The sequence below is a fragment of the Melanerpes formicivorus genome, unplaced genomic scaffold (genome assembly GCF_026170545.1).
Source record: "Melanerpes formicivorus ecotype bairdi unplaced genomic scaffold, bMelFor1.0.p_v2 SCAF_63, whole genome shotgun sequence".
Lineage (NCBI taxonomy): Eukaryota > Metazoa > Chordata > Aves > Piciformes > Picidae > Melanerpes > Melanerpes formicivorus.
The window spans coordinates 2906836-2917196 of record NW_027142415.1 but is presented as its reverse complement, the minus strand read 5'-3'; the positions used below and the strand labels follow the sequence as shown (position 1 = coordinate 2917196).

Genomic DNA, 10361 nt, shown 5'->3' with positions numbered 1-10361 from the left:
GACTGAAGGAGGATCTTATCAATGTTTATCAATAATTAAAGGATGGGTGTCAGGAGGATGTGGCCAGTCTTCATTCAGTGGTGCCCAGTGACAAGACAAGGGGTAACAGGCACAAACATGAATATCTAAACAACAGGGTGATGGAGCACTGGAACAGGCTGCCCAGGGAGGTTGTGGAGTCTCCATCTCTGAAGACTCTCAAAAAATTGCCTGGATACATTTATGTGCAACCTGATCTAGGTGAACCTGCTCTGGCAGGGCACTTGGACTAGGTGATCTCCAGAGGTCCCTTCCAATCCCCACCATTCTGTGATTCTGTGATACCAGGAACGCAGCGCAGTAGAAGCTAAGAGGCAAGGGAGTAGGAAATGCCTTTGAGGGGCAAATGAGCTTTTCTTGTGCTGCAGCTCGGCATGATCTTCATCTGTGAAGACATTCACAACCTGTGACAGCTCACAATGGGCACTGTAAACATGTTAGCTCTCTAAAGCTTACTGCTGGGTGGAAAGAGGAGTTCACTGTTACCAGAAAGTAACTTACATGCTGATATACCACTCCAGTTACTACACAATTCTCTTTCAAAGCTTTGATAAAAATCAAGGGCAGCCCATCCAACTCAACTATGTCCTCCACATGTGTTTCAGCACAAGCAAGGCAGACAAACACTCCCAAGTACAAACACAAAAATATATCTGTATTTTAATTTCCATTGGGTCATATTTTATTTAACAGAATGTCATTCTTCCTCAGCAACCAGCAATGACTTAAAGTAGTAGCACTCTCCAAAAACCAGCCCATTGATCACAGAGAACTGATGATAGTTAAATATACAATAGAAAGAGCGACATGTTTCACAAAGTGGTTTAATCTTCGGGTGTTTGGGGTTTTTCAGGTTGGAATACAACAGGCCAAAAGGAACCATCTTAGCTAGGTCCAAGAATAAAAGGCAAACTGACGAGGCGTTGCGAAAAGAGAGTAGTTACTGAAACTATACACAGAGAGAACACGATTGGTAGACTTGTCCTGGCTTTACAAATCTCAGACCCCCTGAGTCCTAACAGTACTCAACTGAGAAACAAACAAACAAATTTAATCCTGAGGATACAAGCACTGTTTGCAAATTACTCCTGTAATTGAATGTTTGGGGTTTTGATACGGTGCTGTAGCATTTTCCTTAAGGCTCCAACAGTAAGATAGCTGCATGTGGGGGGGGACAAAATGCATTCAGTGGTTACTGCTATGCAAGTACTACAGATGGTGAGAGCCTTAAGGCACTGATTGCCAATCTAGCCATTTTAGGTGTTGCCACGACTAGCTGTTAATCATTTCTCTTGTAACAGACTTGCATTAACAGATGACATGAGTGCTTTTACGCTTGCATGGATGTAGACTCAACAGAGTTAGTGTTTGGCCCAAATCTTCACTGTGGCAGGAGTGCTTCCATAATCTGCTGTTGCTTAAAGTGTTGGGGCAGAAGTCCCTACCTGAAGAGTGGTAATTAACAGCCAGGGGAAGGTAACATGACACACCACAAGAGCTGTCTCTGATGACTGCCTGCACCTCTGCAGACTCCTTTTTTGTGCTCCTCTACGATGAGGTCAGCTGTTTCTCCCGGTTTCCATTTCACCCTGTTCCCAGAGATTTGTGTGAGGGAAATATTTAAAGCAGTGATCCTCAAGGTCTAGTCTGCAGAGTATCAGGGTGTTGGGGTTCTTTCCAGTTTTCTCCACTTATTCATAGAATAAAGTATATACAGAAGACAAGATGTTACTGAATGCAAGGGGATAGGAGAGGAAAGGTTGCAGCGCTGGGGAAGTTTTGTAGGACACATTTCACACAACAGTCCATAGGCAGCTAGAGACCCAAACAATTTCAAAGAGACATTACTGTCAAGTGAAACACAACTGCAAAACTGTATATTTTTTCAGACAGTGTCAGGTATTCATATGTGCCCTTCTGAACATACTCATAGCCTCAGAATCACATTTTCTATTACTTAATTCCTTCTCCCTCTGATGCCTGAAACATGCAAACGACCCTCAGGGAAAACCGTATTTAAAGGGAAAAGATTAGACACCAAGTCCCATCAAAGATACAATGCAACCAAACCCTGAAACTCTTTTAAGTTATCCTAATTTTAAGCATTCCTTGTAACAATCACCAATTTCATATTTTTTAGACAGTTAAGTGGCATGCTTAAAGTTGTCAGTTTCCTTTAAATCATCTCCACTCTGGGTGACTAATGGCTACGATTAACATCACCAGCAGCACTGTTTAAAGACACAGGACATAGGTCACCAGCTACCCAGCCCGAAGGCTGCATCATTAGCACAAGACATTGAGGTGCACAGAGGGGATGCCCACACCTCTTACTCACCGCCTTCTACACAGAGTAGGCGCTGAAATTGATGGCAGGGCAGGGCTGGCTTTTTCCTGAGCAAGCCCTGAATTCTCCCACAAAACTGTCTCCACAGCAGGGCTTTGCAGAACTCCTTTGCCTTCCTGTGGACAGGCTGATGAACACTGGCTTTACAGGGGATTTTTGTTTATCATGCCACATGACACCCAGATCCCAAGAGCCACTGTGGAAAGAGCAGCTGCAGAGGTTGGCACACACATGAGGTTTAAATACATCAAGAGATTGTGTTGGAAAGGGAGAAAGATGTTCTCTCTCCTCCCTAACAACACATGTGTGCTGGGGTTTTAAGTTCCCTCTCAAGTTACAGAGCAAGTGAAAGCTTCTCATCATTGTATTAAAATGACTTCTCAAGTCACTGCAACTCCCTGCTGCTGTTTTCTCCACAGGTCACCTTTCCTTACAGGTGTGGGACACCTGTCCTCCTCTCTCTGTATGACTTCTTCAGCCAGGCAGGACAAAGCATTCCACATATTGCTTCAGGTACCAGCTCTGAGTCATGCTGGGGCCCCTCTCCAGGTGAGGATCTGGCGGCATGCACCAATCCGTTAAACCATGTTCTCAAGCTCTGCTACTGCACCTACAATTTCACATGGTCACACAAGCTTTTTCCAATGATTTAGGAAATTCCACCACGGCCATACAAGGTAGGTCATGGGAAAAAACGGGAACTCTGCTTAGAATCTAGATGGAGGACACAAGATTCCTATTCACTTCTTGCAAGTTAATGCAAGTTCACTCGTATGATTTTTTGCCATTCATATGGTTTTCCACTGCAGGCTTGCTTCTGTTTTTCATTTCAATTACTGTGTTTTATCATCTCCTATTATCTTTCCCCTTGCTTTTTTCTGCCCTTAAATTTTTATTAACCGAGGGATCTGATTTGAGATGCCTGCCTTTAGGCACTGCTGTGTGCTGCTGCTGATGCGACAGCCTCTTTAAGGAACCACAGCAGCGTTTCAGTTTCAAGTACAAATCCTGATTAACCCCCAAGATTTCTCTGCTGCAAACGGACAGATATGCCAAGTCTCTGGTCTCTGCCAACAGTAAAAGCAAGCTTTGTCCCACCTATATTAGGCAGGACTTGGTGTAAGTGACCAACTCAGGAGCAGCAGAGCTGGCTGACTCTGCCAGTCCCCATAGACAAACTACTTAGGCCATGTTTTCACCAAAAAAAAACCCCAAATTAATAAATGTGTGCCATAAGGAAATACCAGAAGCTTGGAACCTCTCTGTTTTGCCTGGCTGTAGTGCTTCCTTTCTATTTGGATTCCACAGCAGTACCATCAACTCAGAGTTTGAACTCACTGCAGAAATTCTGAACTCACTGCAGATTTTGACCTCCCTCCTTTTATTCTTTCTTATTAAACTCACTTCATACGAGCCTGACGTGGCCATTATGAATCAAAACAGTTTACACACACAAAACATTGAAGGATGAATGATGAAGTAGTAGGAGCTTGTGACCTATATTTCAACTCCACCACTGCCCAGCATACTACAAGTTGTTATTTTCAATCAACCAAATCACTTTGTCAATTGTGCAATCTTCCAAGGGTCAAGGCTGGTTTCTGGCAACAGACCCATATCCAGGGGGGAACAAAATAAGATCCCAAAAGCTGATAGGAAAAAATTCCCACACAACTGAAAGCTGAAATGCAGACTGAAGAGCATACCCAAGCCACTGTGCTAAATATAGACCCTTGCCACAGGATCGTTCAAGGTTACAGAGCAATACAGGATGTGGGTCCTCTCTACCTGGCTTGCACTTTTCATCTGCTTCTAACTAAAATACCAATGTTCCCTCGAGAGTTAATGGAAAACAATTATGTTTCAAGGCCCTCAAAAAGAGATTCTCCCTGACCAAGTCCAGAATTCCCTACTGGGCAGCCAAGACTTCCTTTTGGTAGTCTTCAGAGTAAATTACCTTTCCCCCATCAATTATAAAGGGAAGAAAGGCATTTCATTTGGGGACATACTCCTTTTTTTTTTTACCATTGCCTCAGTGGTGATGGTAAAATGTATATTCAGCTTTAACTCCCCAGGAGAGCAGAAGACCTCTGCTTTGTAGAAGTCTTGCGGCAAATCATTTCAGCGGGGTTCTAAAGCCACTAAGCATGACTGGAATCAACAAACAAACATTCTTCTCACATGAAACAAGGGGCACATTTTTCACTCCTGCAGTTCAAGCCAGAGTTAGTGATCAGTGTCACTTCTGCCAGACATAAAACACAATGTGCATGTTTTCCATTGAGGTTTTCATGTCTCCAGCTGGCTGTGTCTCTGGTTGCTACCTGAGGAACGAGATCACTTATTTTCTTGATTTTACAGCGTGCTTCAGATTTCATGGACTAAAGACCTGCTCTCAGCACCACAAATATATGCTCACAAGCTACTTGAAAAATTCCTTTCTTTTGAAGGACATGACACAGCTAATCACACAATGAAGTGATTTGTCAGTATAATTCTTTGAGACCTTTGCTTTTGCCTTTCACATTAGTATTTGTCGTCCAAATTTGTCCTGATACCTGATGCTGAACATGCCCTACAGGCAAATTAGAACAGAACAGAACAGAACAGAGTAGAGTAGAGTAGAGTAGAGTAGAGTAGAGTAGAGTAGAGTAGAGTAGAGTAGAATGGAATGGAGAATAGAATAGAATAGAATAGAATAGAATAGAATAGAATAGAATAGAATAGAATAGAATAGAATAGAATAGAATAGAATAGAATAGAATAGAATAGAATAGAATAGAATAGAATAGAATAGAATAGAATAGAATAGAATAGAATTAACCAGGTTGGAAAAGACCTTCAAGATCATCGAGTCCAACCTATCATCCAACACTATCTAATCAACTAAACCATGGCACCAAGCGCCCCATCCAGTCTCTTCCTAAACACCTCCAGTGGTGGTGACTCCACCACCTCCCTGGGCAGCACATTCCAACGGCCAATCACTCTTGCTGTGAAGAACTTTTTCCTAACACCCAGCCTAAACCTCCCCTGGTGCAGCTTGAGACTGTGTCCTCTCATTCTGGTGCTGGTTGCCTGGGAGAAGAGACCAACCCCCACCTGGCTACAACCTTGATTATCAAACCCAAATTCAGCCCACCTCCCCCCAACTCCAAATCCTATTTTAGTGTTCTAAACAAAACCCTGAGACCTGATTTTTGATTTTTCTCTCTTCCATGCTCTTTCAAACTTGGACTTTATCAAAACTCTTGATGACTACATATGCTGAAAAGAACAGAAACAGCACAGTAACAGGGACGTGACCAAAGCTTATTGCAAAGTGTTTCCCAGGTCATTCTAAACAGCAGTTCTTATGACACATGGCAAACATTTTAATTTCCCAAACAGAACAGGTAAAGAAGAAAAGTCATGAACAAAATATTGCCAAGTTACAATTTTGTCAGGTAATGTTCTTAGGCTTTGCTGTGGCTGCGATTCAGTAATACAAAGAGCATTCCATGCAAGGTACTGAGCTAACACAGTTCTTTAAGAGACATTAAAGCAAATCTGCTCTTCCACATAGCAACGACCCCTTGAGGTCCCCTGTAGTCCTAATTCCTGTAAGTTCCATTTTAAGTTTCTTTCTGTCTCTACAAATACCTCTTTGCAACTAGGCATAGCAGAGTGCAAAACATCTTTTAAAATATGCTATACAGTAAATTTACACTTCTGTAAAGCCAGCTTAAAGCTATTTTACAACTAATAACTATCAGGAGGCTGTGGTTTCGTTGGAGCTTAGTGGGCCGGTTTACCTGTCTTTAGAAAGCCAAGAGGCTATTGACAAAACTCTGATTACAGGAGGAAGGCTTTGGGCATGGAAGTTTCCATTGAGTTTTCCAATGTATTTTTAAACATGTGCTTTATGGAAGAGGCATCACATAAGGGGATAGATAGTGCCAAATGCCTGAAACTATTCATTTCTACACTTTCTTTATCTCCTTTTTTCCCCCCACTTAGTTGTTTGGACAGGTGCATTCAATTTTTCCACTAAGTTCCTCATATTGCAGGATATATATATATGCATATCAGCATGCATAATTACAACAAGGTTTATGCTACCCAGTATAAAACAAAGGGAAGAAATTAAGAGGAATTCCTCCCAAGCATTTGAAACTTCTTTTCAGCACTTTGATTCTGCTATAAAAATGAGGCATCAGTTCCTCAGTGACAATAAAGATTGGAAGAAAAAGTATTCAGTCCAAATTGAAGCTATTAAAAATTGACCTGCCTAGAAAGATTTTCCTACAAGAAGCAAGGGAAAGGTGGGAACCCTTTGTGTGCCCTGATGTGTAAAAGAGAAATGCCTTCAAAGAATACTGAGAGCATGTCAAGGATAATTGTTGTTCTTACTCATTTTCATAGTTTTATCCAATGTCACAACTGCAGCTGCACCACTGCCGGAATTTCCTTCAGCTCACTAAAAGCTGCAGCCATGAAGATCTGCTGCCCAACTCTTTTAACAGTGAGGATCTTACTGAAAAAAAAAAAAGTTAAGTTTTGTTCCAGTTACATAAAATTATAATGCATCCTACTTTCACTCTCTGGAAAGAATGCATTAATACTCCTTAATTTGAAGCTGAAATCAGGCATCAGAAGACATTACATAAGTTACACAAATAAAGGATTTACAAACAAAGCAAACTTACAAGCTTCCAAACAAACACTAAGCCTCATACAGTTGAGCAGATACACTGTCCTACACAGATGCTCTGTGGGAATGTAAGAGGCATTTGCATTTTCTGACCAGGCTGCTGGTGTACCCCAAAATCAGCATCATGCTGGTTTACACCAGGGTTTGGCCCATGTAAGTAACCATGAAGATTTTGATCACCACTGTGCTTGCATACATACAAAATACTGAGTGAACTCCAAAGCCCTTACAAGGAGAATATTTTTACTGATGTTAAAGAGTTTTATCTGATAAGGATATAAAAAACCAGAGAGACAGCAATCTGCTATTCTACTAACCATGAGTGTGGGCATATACAACATACTTCACATATGGCACATATGCAAACTCTAGAGACACGCCTCACCTATCCAGCATGGTGCTACAAGGTAGGTGAAAACCAGAAGTGACTAAAACAGTGTCTACAAATTCACCAGTTTTTCAAGTCTCTCAAACCAGAGAAGCAGAATTACAACAGCTTCTACTGCTGAAAACTTGTAGGACAGACTGAAGAGATGTTCAAGCTCCGTATCTTTTCTCTTTGCATTTCATAACACGTATCATGAAAACAGGAGAGCAGAAAGGCGATGGCTTGCTCAGACAAGCTCCTGCAATGCGATGGCATGCTGGGGCACACACCATTTCTCTGCACTGCTACTGAACTGAGAAGTAGGAGAGCTTTATCTGTGTGCTGCCTGGGCTAATCAAGGGTGATGCTGGAAGAGACAGGGTTGTCTCAGCCCTGAGAAACACCAAAGCTGCCACCAGAGGAGTTACAGCTAAACTCTGAGATGACACACTTCCACGATTACACTCTCTGCTCTCTCTTAACTCATCCCAGCCTACTCAATCATACAGTTTGCAAGGAGAAGAGATTACCCACACGTGGTGACTTTGAAACTTCAGTGATCATTGAAGTATTGGAATAAATGCTTTAAACTCTGGCGCTTGGGAGATGGAGTTGCTGTGAGCCATCTCCTCCCCTGTGGTCAGTATATGCTCACCTAATATCTGCATTACCCAGACATGCTCTTACAATACCTCTATCCCAATATCTTGGTGGGCACCCTGTGTCTTCTCACTCTGATTGCAGAGTTAAGCCCTAAAAGAAATGACATTCTTGACCCAGCATACAACAGGCTGCACTCAACATCAGCATCAATCAGCACAGAAAGATGACACAGCCCCTGCATTTCAGCTGATCTACCCAATCCCTAGCAAAACCTGTTGTCCTTTTGAGGTAAAATGTGTTTCTCTATTATGGCACATATTCAATATATACAGTTACACTACAACCAAAACAAAAGTGTCCTAAACACATAGGCTGAGATGTTTGGCTACAACTGATTAATAGTAATCCTTGCTTGGAGTGGGATGCTGCTGTTCTATGGAAAGTTTTACTATATTAATAGTGATGTTGTCTCAATATACAATCTATAATATATCTAAGTACATTGAATAGGTATGATTTCTTGTATAAACCTTCAATTAAATATACTGGTCTGACAATGTCACCTCATATACTAGCCAGAAATTGGTAAAAATATATATGTGTGTCCAGACTCCCAGTACACAGGATTCAGCAATTAACTTTTAACCTCTGCTGCCAGGGTTTACCTTCAAATTCCAGTCACTATGCTGTATTTGGAGGACTGTTTTCCCATTCCAAGGGAGAACAGAGTTCTCAAAATAATTCTTGCCATGCACCCAAACTGCAAGAGAAGTAACTCCAAGGTGTCCCACATTACAACACCCAGATCAGGGTAACAAGCCAGGTTACCTGCAAACTGTAAATGAAAAGTTAAGGAAGAAACCTCACAGATCCATACAGCCCAACAGCAAAGCTGTCAAAGAGTTGGTTCCAGTTCATCTGAGATCTTTTGTTTTTTCCACAATGCTACATGGTTTATGCCAAATCACATTCCTAAGCCACAAGGTTTTGTTTTGTTTCAGGAAAATCAATTCCTACAGTTAGGAAATATTCAACCGATTACAGGATCTCCACGGTCTTAGATTCCCTCTTTATCCTTCCACACTACATGAGCATTGCAGAGAGAAAACAAACCAGCAGTCAGGATGCTAGCTGCAATATGGCTTCCTATGAGAAGGACAATGTTTAATTGGCTTTGATATTTTTCTCTGTCCAGTATCTGTCTGTGTGTGTGTGTACACGTTTTCTTCTCTCCTTTCTGGTGCATTTCACTGACATATTGGACAGTCACTGATTTCCATAGCATTTGTTTACCATAACTTACAAAGTCAAACTGGAGGATTATATTGTATTTACAAACAAGTTGGCACTTACAGAATAAATTATTGATTCCTCTTTAGGTTTTTATTTTATGTTTATTTTCCTTTTTTGTTTTTTTCTTTCCTTTTTTTTTTTTTCCCCCCCTCTCCTCTTCTTTTTCACCCAAGGCCATCCAGCATCCCGGTGGAATAGTGAAACCTGCTGCCATTATGCTACATTAACGTTGAGTAAATAGGATTCCAGCTGGCACACTCTTTCCCAATAGCTTGCTTGCAGCTGTGAGGCAGTGCCTTCCACCTCAGTTCATGTCCAGTGCTCAGGAGCTGTTAGTCAAGTGAAAGCAAAGGCTGCATGTTCTCTTCCTCGTTCTTATCCATGCGTTTCAGCACCCCAGGATCCACAACTGACTGAGACCTGCAGAGGGATAACATGTTCACTTGACATTTCGAGATCAAGACAAAATGCTGGTAAACCTCAGCTTGCTTCTGTTCATTTTAATTTCTCACAGGGATTAAAACTAATGCTACAGCATTACCTAAGCATGTGATCATTGCAAATGGTCAGAAAATACCTTCAGGGAGTGACTACATGGCTTTGAAGGGCTCAGTGCTGGTTTCTGGATACAGGAGAAAAAGATGGAATAAAGTGGCACTTCAGTGGAATAGTGAACAGCTCTGCACACAACAGAGGATAAACTAAGCTGTCTTTTCTACTGACTTAAACACTGACCATCTCTAGATGGTTATATGGCACTGGGCTGTCAAAGGAGGTACAATTCAGCCACTTGGCTGGCTAAAGGCACACTGCTATTAGTGGCATGTGTCAGCTGGAAGCACAAGTTGCTCCTTTCCTGAACAGTACTTACAGGCAAGTGTGAGATCCTAAGCAAACCCTAGGGAATCCTGTCATGCCCATCAGGGTTTCTGGAGCAGAGGACACATCTATCAAACTCATTCATCAGCAAAACTAAACAGATCAGAGAAGGATGGAAAGGGCAAATTCAGTGAAGATAG

General features: G+C 41.8%; 1 protein-coding gene across 1 annotated transcript in view; it reads right to left on the bottom strand.

The window, feature by feature from the left end:
• Positions 1–697: 697 nt before the first annotated feature.
• Positions 698–10361, bottom strand: part of CLVS2 (clavesin 2) — a 66718-nt gene continuing 57054 nt past the window's right edge. The window contains exon 5 of the mRNA XM_068162330.1: positions 698–9762. Within this exon, the coding sequence (XP_068018431.1) occupies positions 9675–9762 (88 nt within the window). The 3' untranslated portion in view covers positions 698–9674. The remainder of the gene's footprint in view (positions 9763–10361) is intronic.